Source organism: Epinephelus lanceolatus, chromosome 8 (assembly GCF_041903045.1).
Source record: "Epinephelus lanceolatus isolate andai-2023 chromosome 8, ASM4190304v1, whole genome shotgun sequence".
Taxonomy (NCBI): domain Eukaryota; kingdom Metazoa; phylum Chordata; class Actinopteri; order Perciformes; family Serranidae; genus Epinephelus; species Epinephelus lanceolatus.
Genome location: NC_135741.1, coordinates 13,848,866 through 13,868,861, shown reverse-complemented (window position 1 = coordinate 13,868,861; position 19,996 = coordinate 13,848,866). Strand labels below are relative to the sequence as shown.

Here is a 19,996-nt window from a genome sequence, read left to right as displayed (position 1 = left end):
TGCATAAAAATTCATCAGAAAGTAGGAAAAACAATGTAGGAATGTAGGAAAATGTTGGACGTTTAAAATCATCCCGCTTAATGTTGAAATGAAACCTTATTTGTCTGACAAAAAAATAAATAAATAAATAAAAATCAGGCCAAATCATACAAAAAAACATGGTGTTTCCTTAATAAATACATTTTAAAAAATAACTAAAATGTCAGTGTTCTGAATAAAATAATATACTGGTTTACACACCCCACAGCAAAAATCTACTACGTTTCATTTTCACATGATCTGAGCAGTATACCCGTGTGTGCCGCTTGTAATAAACACAAACTGTCTCGGGGAAATAATAAACTATCTGGCATTGAAAATGTTTTAGAAAAAGATTTAAAAAGTGTCAAAATCAACCAGACGCGCCAGTCGCCTTCCACAGCGTGGTATCAGTCATTTCTGTTTTAGTGAGTCCACCAGTTTGAAACTGTCAGAGGAAGACAAACAGTAACTTCTGTGGTTAAACAGCGCAGCCAAAACTGAAATCCTGGCGCCGTGCCTGGTGCCGCAGATCTTAACTGTTGAAAACTATTAAAAAGACATCAGTAACACTCACTGTTGCACTGGAGGACATGCTCTTAAAATTATGATAAAGATGAGCAGTGTGGTTTAATTAGAGCTGATCCAACACACGCCATCCAGCTGCTGTAAATACTAACATGAAATCTGCAGCTGGAAATAGTCCCCAATAAATTCACTATTTCATTGTTGTCTGAGTAACAACAAAACTAAGGTGCTAATCTGCTAGTTTCAAAAACTAAGGTGCTAATCTGTTTCAGGAAATGATTTAGCCTTTTTAAAAAACATAAGTATTCAGACTGATTAAATAGAGTGTGATTACTAACCTGCTACGGTCACCAGGTGGAGCCACATGGTCAGTGCTCGGGGTGGGTGGGGCTCCGTCTGGCTTCTTCTTCTTTGGAGGAGCGCTGGCCTGGTCTGGGTTGTATTCCTGGAGATGAGAGTGACAGGAAACACGTGAAAGCAGAATAAAGAAGAGCAGTAAATGAGGTCGAGATGTGTCTGCTGCTTAAAGGTTTGACGCTGTACCTCAAACGCAGGCCAGTTCATATGCATCCCCGGGCCGTGGTTGTTGCTGAACCACTTCAGGTCCTCTTGTGTGTTCGCACCGAGGATCGTGCGCTCCAGTTCTCTGTATATTGTGGCATAGCTGCGGAGAGGAAAAGGGAACAAATGGTGACGCTGGAAAGTGCCAGAAGAGACCCGGGGGTGCTGCCAACTTGGCGACACAAGCCACAGTGCAGTTCAAATTCTGGGTTGAGAGAGATCCAATGTTGGGTCATGATGAGCCTTCAGTGTCTCCCTGAGTTTTCGGCTGAAGCTGAAGCCCTCAACAGCTGAAGTGTTTGGCCTGAATAATCCTAATAATCCTTTACAAGGGCAGTCTTGTTTACGGTGCCACAGTTTCACCAAATCTCTGCAATGTGTTAGAGATTAGAAAGGGCAGATTCCCCTCGTAGAGTTACCACCTAATTTACAGGATAAACCAAACATTTATCTACACACAATCTCCATAAAATCTGGGCATAAACAGACCATCTAACATCATCTAAGCTGGCACATTACAAGAATGGGTGCTGTTTTGGATCGCAGAGATGAGCAACAGCACATTTTAAAAGCAGAGCATTTACATTTTATAGCTAGATTTTGGAAAGATGAGGACATGCTCTTTGTAAAAGGCGATAATATTCGGTAATGTCTATCAGTGGAGCAAATGGCTCTCTGCAGGTTTATGATCATGATCTTACTGAATCCAGAAAATACACAGTGATAATAATCCTTCTGGCTTTCATGATAATGACTTCAGCTCATGAAACAAGGCAGTTGCAGAGTGTTAGTGTGTGTTTTTATTTTCAGTGGGCGGTTCTTTAGCCCCTCTGCAGTGGCTCCCTATTGCTTTGACCAAAAATTTAGGCTACATGGAAATGAGTCAGTTATTTTTGCACATTTTAATTTATTATTTATCACTGTTGTAGGTCTACAGGGATTCTTACATTATCCAGTTGTAAAAAGAGGCCTACACCAAATTTAAAAAAATGTTTTAACATTTCATCAACTAAAATGTGAGTTATAGTGATGTCTACAGCCTGGTGTCTCTTCTTTAGAACATCAAGAGTGGTGACTTGTCTTGAGTCTCCTTAGTGAAGCTAACCGTGGATTCCAATTCCAGAGATGAAAAGTCTTGGAGGAAAATATTGAATTTAACAGTGCATAGACAGATTTATTTGCTTTCGCTGCAAGGAACCAAATATTCATAAAAACGTAACTGCAGACTAGCCACCTGGTGGTTAACATATTAGACCTATTAGTCATGTGGATAAGCTAATTTAGACTCAATAACGCTTTTTTATAAGGGTTAAATATATTCAGGGGCTTCAGACAGATTTTTTTTTTTTTAACCAAAAAAGGCTCCTCTGGTAGTAAAGGTTACTGACCCCTGGTCTAGGCTTTAAGTCTAGTATACAGTACACTGGGGGGCCTAAAGAGTCAATCTTGCCCACATGTGTGATGACTAATAGGTGATCTATAGGAAAATAAATATTTGAAAGCCATACAAAATGACTGAGAACCTTACTGTATTATATTCCTTCACATTTTTATATTTTGAATTGATGCCAGGCAACTGAATTTTATGTTTTCCTTTCCTTTACATAAATAAAGACATTTCTGCCATAAGTTGATGCAAAAAAAGCACAATTTAGTGCATGAAAAAAACACGAGAATGAAGGAAATGAAGGGTTTGATGCTCAAGATATTGTTAAAATGAAACGTATTGCCCTTGATATGAGTCATTATAGCTGTAGAAAATAATATTCATTCACAGAAAATGTCTGCTATGCTATATTTGTCTAAGTAAACCTTGGCAGTAATTTCTAGTATCAGTCACTGCTGCACTGTAAAAAACAATAGGTTCATATAAATAGAGCATCCCTTCTATCTGCGTTTGTGTTGATAAATATGAGTTAAATGTTTGTACAAAACACCTCAAGTTAAGATTTCTAGTCCTAGTTAAGGTTTCCTCAAAATAAAATCTGTTCCGCAAGTGTTTTCCTTAAGGTTTCCTTAAAATGTTCACTTAAATATTTATGGTTTTCTCCTTGTCTTGGTCTTTTACTTAAAGGAGCCCTAGCCTGTTGCACAAAGTACCTTCAGCAAGGTAAAACAAAAGCTTATGGCAACTCTGACTCTATCTTAACTGCAACATGACTGAGTTAATGGTGATGAATGAAAAAAACTAACACACCCAGAGAAGAGTGTTCTGTGACCAGGAGAACCCATTGGATACGCTTTTGATGTTACACTATAGATTTGATTGGATGAATTTTCGTTGCTTCTTCCTACAGTTGTTTTCTTTTTTCTGGTCTTTGGGGATCAAATTTACTTTGTAGTATGAGATTTCTATGATTGTATTCCTCCAGAAGTTTATTCTTTTCCTCCTCAGACCAATATGGTTTTCTTGTCTTCTTCTTTTCTGCCATTTTTCACTAACTAAAGGCCAACTGTGTGAGACGATAACAGGCGCCACAAGCGTGAGTCCAAGCAACAAACAATCTCCATGGAAACTTTTACCGCTGTAAAATCTCTTTCAACACAGTGAATGACTTTTTCCTTAACATAGGAAACCTTTTAAGGAATTCTGTGCAACTGTACAAGTCCCTCAGCTAAGGAGAAATGAAGCCTTAAGTGTCATACTTAAGGAGATAAGTAATGGTGTTTTGTGCAGCTGCACCCAGGTCTTTTTTATTCTAAGAGTAAGAGATGAAACACAGTTACCCTGATGAGGACTGTTCCTTTATCACGAGTACAGATATTGACAAATGTTATTCATATAATACTTGTATTGATATAAAGTTAATTACCTGTATTGGATACTTGTTTAATCTGAGTATTTGGTTCAACCCCAGTTAAAATTAAATGCAAAAATTATCACTATATGCATGACTCATATTGCAGTCACAATGTCTGTAAAAATAGCGCAGTATGATTTCTTTTGTTATACCGTGCAGCCCCATTTTCTTCACAAAAACACAGCTGTTAGGGGCGACACAGGTGAGGTTGTGAATAGTAAAGGACAGGACACACCAACATGAGTGATGACACCAGTCAGGATGAACCACACCACAATCCTCTCAACAGCAAAGGCCTTGAATCATTGATGGTAACCAGAGGCCGGCTTGGTTAAAGACCCTGAAAACCACTTTGCTGTGGGTCCCAGCTTTGTTGTTCCACGCAGGTTAAAAACAGCCCAGAATATGACAAGCGCTCACAGTGAACAAAATTCAGTTTGGCAGAAATGTCATTGACTGAATAATCAATTAATTAGTGCGGTGAGTCTGAACGCTAATGAGAAGTGCATGCCTGGTTGAGATGTGTGTTGAGATTAATCAATTTGAGGAGAACTGTGCTGAATGTGACACAACAAATCAAACTAATCTGTTATAAAAAATAATGTTCAATGCTCAGAGTTCTTTACCCATGTTGCATTCAATACCACTGTGACTTTAAAACAAATATAAAATCACATGAGGAAAAACTGTTTTTGTGGTTTTTACCTCTGACACAGTATTTTACTAAATCATATGTGAGAGAAAACACAGTCAGAGCTTCTTTAACCTGCAGCTCTATGAAACCTTAATAAAACCGCCTCCTTCCGCCCGGCTGACCTTTGGTTCTCGGTGAGGTTAAGATGGCGTTTGATGTCCAGCAGGGCCTCCTTGAGGAAGGTCAGCCTCTTGACTTCATGCTGCTGGCACTGGTCAAACACCTGCTCCATGCACTCCATGTACTGCGGGGTGCACTTATTCAGCTCCTCCAGAGACTTCTCATACTTCTCTTTAGCCTGAGACACAAAAACACACAACACACTGTTCACTGAAGCTTCAGTGGAAAAGAAACTGTTTACCATGGCTCTGTGGCAATGTTGTAAAATTAAAAATCTGCAGCCTGTTGCACCAGCTGTGTGTAAGCTCAAACTTAGCCTTGCTATACTGTAAATTATTACTGAGTTGTGATTTATGCATTGCTAAAATAAAAGCAGTTGCACCACAGAGATCAGTTACAACATAACTCTAATAACTAAATAGTTGTAGTAGACCCCAGGGGTCGGGGTAAATCATAAAATGCCACAGAATTAAACTCACTAATGGTAAAACAGCAGCATTTTTTCAGTAATTGCTGCCACTGTGCAACACAGTAATCCAGCAGAAACCTAATTTATTGATGTTATATTTCAATATCGACCCAGCTTACTACCATGTGCTGTAATACCAAGTGGCTCATTTCAGCCATCAAGCTACTGTGTACCATAACAACAACAGTGGAACTCTTTTTTATGGCCATTTGCCTTAGCTATGATTTTTCATCCAAACTAGATGCCACACAATGCTGGTCCTAGCATATTTGGTGTCCTAGGTGAGCCTCCCCCTCATATGTATTACCAAAATGCAAATAAACAACCTAACTAACAATATAAATCTATAATTCCATACAAAAATATATACAAATCAACATACAGAAATAAACAGTTTTAAAGTCATTTAGTCCTTCATTACACTAGTTTTAAATGACGCAAATTCAATAATACACATGTATGAAACAACCTCTAACATAACTTTCTTTCACCTGAAAAGAGCTTAAAAAATAACCAAAAAGCCTTTTAACTACATATGCTACACCATAATTCCCTCTCTAATATCTACTTTATAGTGCTGTGAAAGCATCAACACATTTCTCCTTCAAACAGCTGATTTATTCAAGTTTCTCTCAAAAAAACCCTACATTTTACAAGATTACATTGAACACATCATGAGAATATTATAGTTTACCCTCATCCAATACTGACTTTTACTGAACAGAGCTTGAAAGCTTCACAATGCAAATCAATGCAACCTCAGTGAGCTGTTCATTGTGGCCATGGGCTGCTTAAAGGTAACGTCACATAACTCTCCTCCTGCCAATTTCAGTTTCTTTCTCTCCACATCCACTCCTCTCAGTAGTGTAGTGGTGGTTGAGTGGGCACCAGAGAGCTTTTGTCGATTTGACATGATAATGATACAGCGTGTTTCAGGGTTCAACGTGACGTCAGATTACTCGCCCATCTCCCCCAGAGAGCAGGTAAAGCGTAAGGAGCTGGAGAGAGGGCTTCTCTATTATTTAGTAGGCTTTGCTATGTAGTTATGTTGTGGCCTCATGTAATACTTCAAATTAGTAATAACATTACTAAAAAATGTTAGAGATAAACATTTTTTTTCTTCCTCATTTGTGGTGCCCCTGATGGATGACAGCCCCCTTAGCATTTGCCCAAACTGCCTACACCACAGGCTGCACTGATGCCACAAGTAATAACTGTCTTATTAATTATAGCAGCTGATTTAGCAACAAACTAACTGGTGGTTACTGGGGCTCTAATGTTTCAGACGTCTCTAACTAAACTTAAAGACTTTCATCTCTTCAAGTAGTTCCACAGCCTCGTTCTCACCTTCTGCACATCCTGCTTGCATTTGTCCGTCTTCTCATGGAGTTTCTTCTGCTGGTCTGCTGTGACAGAAGCCTCAGTCTTGCCGTTGGCCTCTCGGGCTGCAGCCAGCTTCTCCTCCTTGCAGGCCATGTGGTACGATTTCTTAGCTGCCTCCATCTGGATGGACGAACACAGGAATTGTCAGTGTTTCACATACACGATCTAATTTGTCGCATCAGCTCATCTCAAAGGAGGAATGACTCTGTCCAGACACGATACCAGATTGAAATGTGATCAGTATTTATAACTGCATAAAGATCATAAAGATGCCTTTTTTTTGCTATTAAGGGTAAAACCTCAAAGTTAGAGCAGTAAAAACACTGTTTCTACTCGCTTCAGTTAGACTTTGTTTCTAGTATATCACTGCACTAGTGAGGAAACAAATGTCCCAGTCAGACGTGGGTCTAATAGAGTCTCAGTCCACTCAAATCATACAGGTCCAGCCCCAAAGCAACGGACTCAAACAGCTCCTCAAAAGGGTAAAATACAGGGAAGATTCCACTTTCAACAAGGTGCTGCATCAACAGTTTCAGGCAGTAAAGTTTGTATCTACACAGTGTCTCCCTACACTGAAAATCAAGACTTGGTTCACTGACAATTAATTAGTGTCTGGCTCTGTTGCCTCGTAGAGTTTTTGTTTGAAATATCACGTACAAAGGATTGGATTTTAACATAGCTCTCAGAGCTGTAGATCGGGAGAGGTGCCAGTGAAACCACCATGGGTACAGCCACAGACGGTGTCATGGAGAAGCTCCAGGATTTGCCTCTAGATGAAATCATTAGTTCAGTCTGCCTCTGTGCTGCTCAGATATATGCTTAAATTCAGAAATTCAAACTTAAACCCTATTTATATAACTTGTGTGGCCAGGGGACTTCATGTGATTTTAAATTTAATTATTACAATTAATTTTAAATATTTACAACATACAAACCTAACTCAAAAGGAGTAGGTTATAATCAAAAACAAATTGATAATACAAATAAGTATATAATCAGAACATCTGAAATAAAATAAATAAATAAAACATTAAGTAAGAAGCAATATCAATAATCCTGGCCTAATCAGAGGACTAATGGCGCATCAGTCTGGTAACAAATCTGACAGAGTTGTTGGTAGAGTATCAATATACGTCAAGCAGAGCTTCCAAATTCTAGAAAGGTGCCATATTCGTTTCTTGGACTATACATGCTCTTTTCAATTGGAATATTAATTCCAAAAACCATCTGCTGTGCACTTCCTGGTAATGCGCAAAGCTATTTACAAAAACCTCTTTTGGAAGTTCTGTAAAGAAGCACTAATGGTTGTTACGTTCCCAAGAAGGCAGAGTTGTGCGTCTAATGGAAAAGTAAATCCAAGAGCCCTCCTCTATACCACATCTAAAACATCTGTCTAATGAATCAGGTTTATATTTATGCAATATCTGTGGCGTAATATAGAGTTGGTGTAGACAGTTATAATGGATCAGTCTGTATCTAGCATTAACTGTGGCAGACAAACTTATTTGACATAGTTCTGTCCAAAGCTCTAATATATCATTCTTTTAATTTACATTTAAGCCATGATCTCACTCTTAATAATTGTTTAATTAGATCCTGAATTGTGAAGCACTTTGGAAACTAAGTTTCAACATGAGCACATTGAATGAATCATTGATTATTCTTCTGACAACTAAAGTAATAATGATTGAGATCACAGAGCCCCGTTTCCACTGAGCAGTTCAGTTCAGTACAGTGCGCTTTTTTTCCGTTTCCACTGTGAAAAGTTGTGGATGGTACCAATGGAACCGTCCCGTACCTTCCCCATTTTTGGTCACCCCTCTGTTGGGGTACCTAGCACACAGATCTGATACTAAAAGGTGGAGCTGTGAACACTGCAGTCTGTTGATTGGTCAGTAGAGGACGGTCACTCTGCTCAGGGCTGAGTTGTGGCTGGTTTTGAGGCTCATGTAACCACTGTTCATACCGTGGAGAGTGTTATTAGTAAACTGTAAGTATAAAATGAAAGGATGTTTTGTTGCCTCTCTCAGCAGCTGGAGTCGGAGAAAAAAAAAAACTTATTTCACTGGGCCGACTGCCGGCAACTTTTAAGGTGGAACGTTAACTTGTAATGTTGATTAATGCATGAGCTGACGACGTGAATCCATCAACACACCTTAAATTTCACTTTAACAACTCTGACCATCACTTTAGTTTTTACATGACAGACACTTTTAGTAATGAGTGGATCTTGAAGCGTTTATATATATTAATTTCAACCAGGGCTGCATTTATTCTAATCCTCACTTGCAGAAACAAAAAAAAAGCCCTGTGGAGCGTCGTTCCTGTGGGCTTCAGCAACACTAATCCCCTGAGCTTGCCTGAAAAGGACTAAATGCACAAATCTGCAATACCTCATGGAGAGAGACTCTCACTGCAGCCTGTTCTATTTTGTTCTGAAAATTCTGGCGTGCAGCCTTGTTCTGTATAATGAACGAGGTGCAGACTGATGGAGGAGGAAATACAGTGAGTGCTGGACGGAGCAGTAAGTGACAACAACCCCGTCCACATTTAAGAATACTGTTTGCAGAGGAAATGCTAGGGTCTAGGTACCATTTCCGAAGAGTTACTTTCGGTTCCAAAGGTACCAGTGTTTGGTGGAAACGGGCTTTGCAGTGATGATGGTTTGCTAAACATGATGAATTAGTGGCGTGGAAACCACAAATATCCACAGTTGTGTGTAATGACAGCTGCTCTGGCACCGGTGGAGAACCTCACCAATGTAACACCATCAGTGAACATCCATGTTTGGCAAACTGTGGATGTGGAAATGAGGCTTGTGCATGTGCGCCCAGCTCTACAATGACTGAGATTTATAAAACAGGAAACATGCGTACGTGCATCTTCATAAATGTGACGAAAAGAGCTGTATGCACATTTTTGTCTTTGTCCGTACACACAGTTTTATGCATGTGGCCCCAGGTGTTACTTTGTGTTTTGCATTTTTCCCTACTGTATTTTGTTTTTATCAGGATGTCAAGTTTAAAATAATGGAGACTCATACAGGAATGAATGTTGCTGTGACACAGCTGGAGACAAATCAACATCTTAAGCACAAGTGCGAACCATACAGCAACCCAATTCATGTCTCACATGATTCATGAAGTGAACACAACTTGTTCTGTCACATCAAGGACAAAGACGGTGACTCATATAAATTTGCTTCCATCCCCCTCACCTCCTTGAGCTTTTTAGCCCACGGTTTCTGCGCCTTCTTAAAGCCTTCCTCCGCCTCCTTCGCCTCTTTGAAGCCTCCGATCATCTGCTTGTGGTAGGCTTCCTTCTGCCAGTTCTTCACTTTCTCTACGTCTTCGTTCATCAGGTTGTTCTTCACATCTTGGTGCAGCTCGCTCACCTTCTCTGCCTCAGTCATCACAGCCAGCCAGGCTCTCTCCACTGAGCCGTACTGTGGGCCTGAGGGGTCGGACAAAATTATTAACTCCATATAAAATATTCAGTGCAATAACACGCAGCCAAATATTACCAGAGAGCAAACAGCAAACTCTGTACATGCTGTGTGAAATTGAAAAACAGCGTTAAGTACGTTCATTTGTTGAGCTATTTATTTTATTGACCCTCTCCAGCGTGCTGACCTTTCTCAATGAGCTGTCTCCATCTCTTGGACCAGGCAGTTAGCTGATCACCATACGCTTTCTCTATCTTGGCACGTTCCTGCAGGCAGCCCATGAGGTCATTGCAGAGCCGGTGGCCGTCATCAAATCTCTTGACAGCACGTTTGTAGTTCCCCACCTGAGAACACACAGACAGAAAGGTTAATGGGACAGAAAGCAAATCTGTCTGTACATACAGTATATCTCTAAAGAAAAAAACCCATCACATTATGTTAAAAAAAGATGAAAAAGTGTATTTTCATACATCAGTATGACTCATCAAAATATATGATGATAGGCTACACACTTCGAGAATGTATGGTGTAACAGGGAGGACGCTTCCTTTAAGAGTCTAGGTTTTTGAATTCGATTTCAGTATGTACAGTATTACTGTGCATAAACAGCATATACACTTTTGGTCGTCATGTGCTGGTAGAGTATTAAATGTAGCTGTTATAGCAAATAACACCCCCAAAGAAACAAGTAACAGGCGAGTAAAATAACATATTTTTTAAAAGACCAGTTTCCTGTAAATATATAAAAACAGGCTGATTTAATGGGGTTTAGCTTTAAGGGGCCTCAAACTGAACAAAATTACAAACATTTCATTTCTGTGACCATTTCTTCGCTTTAAAGAGAGGTATGTGACATTATTATGGTTTATTCTTCACCTATCATTTTTTTATCTGAATGCTAATAGCAGTTAGCGGATAGCTTTTGCTGTAGTAGCATTATTAGAGCATGAAGTGATTTACTCTCCTCTCCCAAAAACAGGATAGAATGTCTTTTCAGAGTTGTTGTGTCTTTTAAAAGGTGCAATGTGTAAGATATGGCCAGAAATTTAGTTTAAAACATTCAACAACATTAACAGAATGTGAAGAAGTAACAGTTTTGACATTATGTTAGAGATGTTTATATACTGTTGGCAGAGATATCTACTGAAATGAGCATGCTTTCCAGCTAGCCCCGGTCCGTCCTGTCTTGTAAGACCACCTCGAGAGGCGATGGTGAGTCACCATCGTGTCCAGTCTGCCCTCAGTCTAACAGCAGAGGATAAAGAAGTAGAGCTGCCCCGAGGGCTTGTCAATAAGGTTGGGCAATTGAACAGCATCTAGAGCCAGGAAATAGTCACATCTAACTTCGTGAAATGAGGGTTTATTTCAACCAAACCAGAGTTAGTGATCATTGAAACAATGGAAAGACCAACCAAGATGATGTGTGCGAGTTTCATTTTGTTTATGTCCAGTTTGAATTCAGTGAGTTTTACAATGAGTAAACAAGGCAATTAAACTTGTCTAGTGGTTCCCAACTGGTGCAGCCACAGGACAGTCATACAAGCGTTTGGCCATGTCGTTGAGCTAGTTTGCTGTCTCTGTCAAGTAGCTGTCCAGTGTCCAGTTGTCAGTCACTCACTCTACAGCAGGAAACGACACTTCAATGTAAAATCTTTGTGCTGGAATTTCACTGTACTTTAAAATAAAGTGTGTTTTTAAAGAACTTGACATGTTTACAAGTCACTTGTGGTCCATTCAGAGTGGACCCGACCCACCAGTTGGGAAACACTGGGCTAGTCTTAGTTTGGTGAAAGAGAGAAACTTAAATTCAGAACATGTATGGTTGTATTTTAGGGTTTAACAAGGATAATAGGTGTAAAAAAAATCTTTCTTGACATTTTGGAAAGTTTATTTTGTTTACTGACTAAACTAAAAAAAAAGCTAAGAGAGCTTATACTGGTTGGTTTGGAGGTGAAATGCCCCTATTAGTTTGGAGCACGTGGCCAGGCGTTGCACACTGCACCTTTAACTATTTTAGAAATAAAAACCAGACTGGGGTGCCTGTGACTCAGAGGTAGAGCAGGTCATCTACTAATTGAAAGATAGGCGGTTTGATCCCCAGCTCCTTTAATCCACATGTCAAAGTATCCTTGGGCCAGATACTGAACCCCAAATTACCTCCAGTGGCTGTTCCACTGGTGTGTGAGAGTGAATGGTTACTGAGTAGCAGGTGGCACCTTGGTAGCCTCAGCCACCAGTGTGTGAATGTGTGTGTGTGAATGGGTGGATAGTCTAAAAGCACTTTGAGAGGTCAGAAGACTAGAAAGGCTCGATACAAGTGCAGTCCATTTACCATTAGATAGAAATATAGGTGTGGAGGAAGATGTTAATGCTTTCACATTTTTATAATCAACAAAAATACATATATCTTTATTTCGCTTTTAACTTGATGGATCCTCACATTAACGTCCTTGTCTGCTACCAAAATGTTATTCTGTCTGTCTTTGTCAGAAATCAGAGATAATTTAAAACTAATTTTAGATCATGTTTACTTCAAAATCTGTGCTCCAAAATGGGCACTGGCTGAGTTACATGTGGGTGGGCGTCTGGCCCCATTTTATCTTAGAATGCATGGTATCCAGCACTGTTTTGGATATTTTGATGCTAATCTCTAAGTATATCCTGAAATGTACAGCACGTTCAATCAACTGCAGTATCTAATATGCTGCACTATTCATGCACATTCAGTTCCACACAACAATCAGCTTCAGCCACATTTATTTTCTGGATAAAGACATCAAAACATTTTTTGTCCTATCCTATAAACACTCCAGTATCCAGAGTTATTTCCTGCCTTTTCTTTTAGGTCTCGCCACCTTAAGTGATACCGCCTTAAAAGAGCAGAGCCAGGCCGTGTGGATCCACCTCCTCAGTGCCTGCAGGGGGCGTGAGCTCATGGTGCATGATAAAGGGAGGGTAGTGTGGTGAAGGGGGGGGGGGGGGGGGGGGGGTTGCTCGTGCCTGTGCATGTGTAGTTATGCAATGACATGGGCTTGTGTTTGTGTGTGTGTGTGTGTGTGTGTGTGTGTGTGACTGCTTTAATCCTCTTGAGTGGTGTAATGCAGGCAGACAGATTCTCAGGGATAGACGTCGAGGTAGAGACAGAAATACATAGAAACCACACACTGCTGCTGTAAATACATACAGTCGTGTTCATACATACATCACACACACGTGTGTCTCTCTGAGAGCCTGTCTGATGCGTTTGCTGGCTGCAGGGCTGCGCTGTGATTGGCCCTGACACAAACATGCATGTGCGGTTACGGTTTGAGATGAGAGAGCTGCAGGGAGGCAGTGAGACAGGTGTACGGCGGTATGACTGTTGGCCTGCGTGACAGATTGCCAAGTCACACCAACAACAACACGCAGGTGGACTGGTTCTACACATGAAAACATGAGCCAGCTCTTGTTTTTGTGCCGCAATTCAACATGGTGGTGATGGTTGGTTACACTTGATTAGTGCCTCTCGGCCTAGTTGGATCAAATATCAACGTTTCTGATGACAAAACCTGAGAATTGAGTGTTTTTCTCCAGCATTTATAAAGCATGAACCGACCCGAGCTGTGTTGCTAGTATACAGATGCTATAGGCAGGTGCATGTGGTGAAAGACGGCCTCAGAGCGACTGATGACTGAGGCTCTTTGTCTCTGTCTCTGTGGCTGAGAGCCATGATACAAAGAAGACTCTGTACTGAGGGAATTCATTAACGCTAATTTGGTGCGGGGTAAAAAGTACACGCACTGCATCTCAGCACAAGAAGTGAGGATGGATTGTATGATGTTTATATTTGCTGTGATGTCTCCTGTGATGACACAATTTACAATACACATGATTAACAATAGAGGTAAAATATTCTCTTCAATAAGAAACAACTGTGTTGAAATAGTGTCTGTGGCAGGTTCACATTTGGCACTCACATCTTTAACAAAGTAACACAGTAATTATTGTAAAATCATTTGTGCGCAGATAGTTTAACTAAATGATGGAAGCCCATTTAAACCAAAAGAATAATTGCTGCATTAATCTCATCTTCAGTTTTTCACAGCCTGCCTTCTTGTCTGCCAGGAGAAAAGATACACAACAAGAAATACTAAAAATACAAATGGGCCCAAGTTGAATTAAGTCCACAAAAGACCAATTTATTTGAATTTGTAGCTCATAATTTGGGCGTGTTATGAGTATATTTATCCTGTTATTCCAGACTTCAATGTATTTTTCTTCCTGGCATAAATGGGCTTCATTAACCAGAAACTAAACGTGAAAGCAGGACATGATAACTTACTTAATTATTTTAAAAGGTACATGGACGTGTTTACAAAATATGATAATAAATAAGAGTTATGTAAGAGTGTTTGTTTGGATGATTACTCCTTATTTTCTTTCCTTTTTTAAAGCTGAATGTGTCAGACCAGAACGCTGTACTGACACTACAGACAAGGGACATCTATGTTTTAAAGTCTAGATAAAACCAAAGACTAGATATAACTAATTTTTTTGCTCTGTGACCAAAAATACAGACACTGCAACTTTCCATTTGCATAAAAGCTTTTTAGCTGCACTTCTGCTTAATGAAGCAGAGAAATTCCTGGTCATCATTAAAGGAATACTTCACCCCCCTAAATGTCCCCTTTGTTTTCTTGCATGCCTCCAGTTTGAACAAACTTGATGTAATGAAGTCACAGGGGTTTGTGTTTAACTACAGCAAAAACTAAACTGTCATGCAACTTGTGCAGTATAAGCCAAGCCTCATTTATCCGGTCATATCCTCAGTACTTAACAGACATATGCATTTTCGCTAACACACTACTATTTAAAAGACTTTTGCATAAACGACGTCTGTGCCTGAGACTGTCTGTGCAGACTGTGTGATATAAAATGAATGAATGAATAATTTTATTTTGGTTACATATGTCTGGAGAAACAAAGATTATTTCTCACAAATTTTCTCACAGTCAGTAACCGAAAAAGGAACAGCCTGAAGCCCCCGGCTTATTTTTGCTTGTCCTATATTAACCAAAGGACAACCCAGAATATCAACTGTACCAAAGAAAGGAAATAAATAAATTTATAATTAAACACATTATACTCTAAATTACAATCAATAATCATTTGACATTTCAAGGCTTTTTAAAAACTCAACAGAGAGCAACACAATTTCAAATCAGCACTGAGTCCATTCCACAGTTTGACTCCCAAAGCTGAAACACATCTGTGTTTTACATTAGGTCTCACTTTACACGTTTCATAAATAAACAACCCTATATATAGTTTTACTGTTGTTAAATGAAGTCCCCTATGCTTTCAGTTTATCAAGAATTTTCTCCGTTTTTGGATTCGTTCACTATGGAGTCATGCAAGCTCCCAAATTCAGTGTAACACAGGGTGAGTAGCTGTTACACAAATGCACATTTGGTGGATTAAGTATTCCTTTACGAATCCAAAAATTGAAGGCAATAGTTAGACATTCAAGGGAAATACACTTTGCAATGACAGGATGAGAACTTTGATATCACTCTCATATCTGTAAAATATGAGGCTAGAGTCGGCAGCTGGTTAGCATAGCTTAGCATAAAGTGTAAAAATAAGATTTGAGAGTGCTATCAATCTTCCCATCTTACTCCCGGCAGGCCATGCTTAATTTGTGCAACTTCCTCCTTGAGCCTCAGTGGGTACCGAACAGCATCGCTGCAACTTCTGAGACAAATTTTCCTGTAAAAACTTGGTGACACTAATCTAATTTTCATGGTTTCAGTGGTGACTCTGTTGGGCTTCAGAGGCCACATTAATACAAGACACAGAGGATGGTAAGGGCTCAGGTCTTGGCTCATGTGAGAACAGATATGACGGTGTTGTCCGTACCTCCCAGAAGCTGTCCATGGTGTCGTCAGCACCCGCACATTCATCGTAGGAGCCAGACATTTTCCTGGATGTGGCAAAGCACTCTAATGACTAAACCTGTCCTCTGCAGCAGAGCTGGGTTCCTCATGCACTGGAAGACACAAAGAGAACAACAACAATGTGACTTTACATTAAACAGATACAGGAACAAAGATGTAAGGTGGACATGCATGAGCAGATATCAGAAGGCCAAAAACTGAGGAGAAGCAATGGAGCAATTTTCCCTGGCAATTGGAGGAAACCTTTCAGTGTTTCTATATGAGGCGTTTATAATAATGAGATAAAAATAGTCTCCTCCGCCATGCATACAGCGCCGTGCCCTGAGGAATGAGAGGGGGCATCTTATATTGGTGTGTCCTAGAAAAAAGACCAGAGAGAGTGGAGCATCACGGCCATCACACAGCTCTGACCCTGAATCCTTCCACTGTGCAAACACTGTCACTTGACACATTCCATCTGAGGGTGAACACGCACACGCTACACTGTAAAAAGAAGCCTTTTGTATGCCTTTTGTGTTATTTTAGAATTGTGTAATTGCCAATATTATCACATTTACTGTTATGATATGATATTACCATTACTTCCATATCCAGTCTGTTTTTGATATTTTGCATGTGTATTTGTTTCCTTTGTCTCTGTTTATATTGTAACACTGTCCAATTTTAACAGTTTTATTTATTGTTTTGTTGTATTTTCACTAATAACCAAAAGTGCTGCAGTAGTAAAGTGCAGATCTTTGCAAGGCAGCTGCACACCGCAGGCTGATCGCAGCTACTCTAGACAACTCTTGTAGTTTCCACAGACGCTGTGCAGCACAATTCAGAAGCTAAGAACAATACATGGCTTGTCTATTTTTGACGAAGCCATGGCGCATTTCACTGAGGCGATAGCATTTTCCTGCTAATAGGCACTGTATGTGAAATAAATATACAACATAATTATGTGGATGAATGTATTTCAATAACTAAAACAACACAACAAACCTTTGATCCATGTCATTAACAATTGGACTTCAACGGTACTAACTCGGTCTGTAGGCTACAGAACAACAAAGTAGGAAATAACAACGATAAACACAACTAATAAAGAAGAAAACAAAATTACCGACTTATGGTAAAAGCAAAATATCAAGGAAAAATGACAAAATCAACAAAATCTGCAAATCTACAATATCACGCTGGCAAAACCCTCCGCGTCTGAAACACTCCTGGTGTGGTATGTGTGGTGGACTGAGGAAAAAAAAGGGGTCGTAGCCATGGCACCCGGTACATGGTGCAGCTACACTTGCTTGAATTTTCCCTCCCGGCTCCCTTACAGTTAAAATAGACCATCCAATAGACCAACCAACCATCCATCCATCCATCCATCCATCCATTTTCATCCGCTTATCCAGGGCCGGGTTGTGGGGGCAGCAGGCCAAGCAAAGCACCCCAGACGTCCCTCTCCCCAGCAACACTTGCCAGCTCCTCCTGGGGGACACCAAGGTGTTCCAGGCCAGATGAGATATGTAATCCCTCCAGCATGTTCTGGGTCTGCCCCGGGGCCTCTGACCAGTTGGATGTGCCCGGAACATCTCTAACGGGAGGCGGCCAGGAGGCATCCTGATCAGATGCCCGAACCACCTCAACTAAACCTTTTCGACACGAAGGAGCAGCAGCTGTTTTCAGCCAAGCCAATTTCCAGAAAACGTTCGGCCTCTACTGGCCAGATAAGTCAGCAGTCAATGACGATATAAAACACTAAAAAGGTTTTTCAACAATTGTGAATCACCACACGAGAGATCCTTGTGATTACAGTCATGAATGCGCACACAAAATATGAGGCTGATTGGTCCAGTAGTTTGCCAGATTAGCTGCGGACAGACGGATGCACACATGACCAACACATTGTCCCTGGTGGAGAAAAAAATAGAGACTTGCAAAACAAAATCTTTTCCTAAATTGTCCATTACATTTGCGACATTCTAATTAAATCTAAGGACAAGAAGAAACATGTAACTGCACCCCTGAAACTGGATCAACACACCTGTTTTCACACCTATACATGTCCTTTAATAATGTGGTCTAATCACCTCTTTCTTTATAAACCCAAGAGAAGAAACCGCCAGTTCCTGCTGGATTTCCTCCAGTGTTTAAGGTGATTTATATTTATTTGTTTGACGTCTGGTCAATATCTTACCACCATGGTTAAAACAGAAGAGACTGTGAGACGCTTTATCGGTATTGAACTCTGTTTGAAGCCTAATCCATTTTACTCACATGACTAATGGCTTTCTCTTGACGGAGAGCTCTTCATCGCACTGCAACAACCAATATGACAATATATTGTATGTGTGTGATAATAACGAGGCTCTGTTGATAATGTCCCTGCTCTGACATCTTGGTCTTAACAATTAAACACAGCTGATTGTGGTTATTATCTACTTCTGCGCACGGCCTGACAAAACTTTATTATAGCTTTTAATTAAAATGATAACGAGTTTTGTAAATGTTATTAAGAGGATGGTGCAGTAATTGATTGGTTCCTAATGTGCACGGTGCAAGTTAAGTGTTAGTTAAGCGTGGTAGATAGAGGTCAGTGCAGATGAAGGATGACTCGTGGCCATTTCAGATTAGAAGCTGAGTCTGCACTCTTCAGTCTGCTGCAGCACACGGAATATTTTGTTCGAATATTACCAGTGCCCTCCGTGCTTCATCCTTCAGCTTCCTTCTGCAGTCAAGTGCAAACTCATTCCTGCAACATCCTTCATCCCTGAAATGAGTCATGAGAAATGACTCTCTGCGTTAGGCTCAATCTGAACCGGCCTGACCTCACTTTCCTTATACACAATGTAACAACGTAATTGTCCTTGTGAGGAAAAAATAAGAAACTACAAGGTCAGCTCATGAAAGGAGAGTATTTTTAGTGGCAGGTCCTGCAACACTGTTTTCACATGCGAGGTCTACTCATCAAAAAAAATGTGATCAGGGGAACATTGGTACCCAGTGTGATTGGTTCTGGTTTCAGCTGCAGAACAGGCAATCTATTCCTGCTTGCTCAGTGTTTTTACAGAACATTGACTGATTCAGCCAAGCTGTGTTTTATCAAAAGGCCGCGGTTACTGTCACCGCTCATAACAGCAGTCTGTGGGGCTCCTCACAGCCGAGGCTTTCAGACACTGGGTATTTCAAGAGTGCACCAACACAAAACACCAAAGAACGATTTCATGATTTGGCAATTTTACCGTCAGTGTCTGAGTCAGAGACAAGTCGAGCCTCTCAGATGCACTGGGATCAGCAGCAAAGTATTTTTCTGGTAATCCACTCTTTTTTTCAGACTCAGAGAATAAAAGAGTCATGTTTTCTGTGCACTCTACTCTCCTACCATATTGATACAGTAACTCTGTACTGTTTCCTTTTACAGAAACAGAAAACATTTTACTGAACAGAGAGAGATACTGAAGGTTTTGCTGTTTCAAAATGTGACAGATGATGTTATAATCCAGACCTGTAGCTCTCTGTCCTTATCTGTAATGTACAGTGAAGCCAAAGTTTACATGAATACACTTTTACATGTTTACACACACTAAAAACCTGCTATGATCCCCTCTGTATCCCTCCATCAGTTTACTGTAGAGCTGTACCAAATAGTTTGAAGCTTCATTCATAACGCTGACATTTAAATTCTAAATGTATTTTTTTGCAAGTCTATTTATTCTGTTTAAACCCAATACTTCTGCACAGCTGCAGACAAAGATCAGGCTACGCTAATATTATTAGTGTTAAACTTTTTGTAGAATAAGATTCCAGTGGTGGCTGAGTAGGATTGTTTCCGACTCGTGTAACTGAAACATTTTCGATAACTCCAGAGCGTTCTCAGGTCCAACAGCCAAAAGCATATGAAAAAGATAGGTGCAGTCATTGCCAAAATTCACAACATGCTTTTACCTAACAAAATATTCTGCTGCAGTCCATATTTGTTAGTAGGGCTGATGTGACTGCTTCGATGCTTCAATTGTAACAACGGTAAATGACATCAAAATCAGTATTCGAATGCTTCGA

General features: G+C 40.1%; 1 protein-coding gene across 3 annotated transcripts in view; it reads right to left on the bottom strand.

The window, feature by feature from the left end:
* pacsin1a (protein kinase C and casein kinase substrate in neurons 1a) overlaps window positions 1-19,996 on the bottom strand; it is a 57,484-nt gene that overhangs the window by 6,760 nt on the left and 30,728 nt on the right. For all 3 annotated transcript variants that reach the window (XM_033629672.2, XM_033629673.2, XM_033629674.2), the window contains 7 exons: window positions 15,918-16,047; window positions 10,207-10,363; window positions 9,792-10,027; window positions 6,539-6,694; window positions 4,725-4,900; window positions 1,090-1,210; window positions 885-991 (listed from right to left, as the gene is read on the bottom strand). In XM_033629672.2, the coding sequence (XP_033485563.1) occupies window positions 885-991; window positions 1,090-1,210; window positions 4,725-4,900; window positions 6,539-6,694; window positions 9,792-10,027; window positions 10,207-10,363; window positions 15,918-15,977 (1,013 nt within the window). In that variant the 5' untranslated portion in view covers window positions 15,978-16,047. The remainder of the gene's footprint in view (window positions 1-884; window positions 992-1,089; window positions 1,211-4,724; window positions 4,901-6,538; window positions 6,695-9,791; window positions 10,028-10,206; window positions 10,364-15,917; window positions 16,048-19,996) is intronic.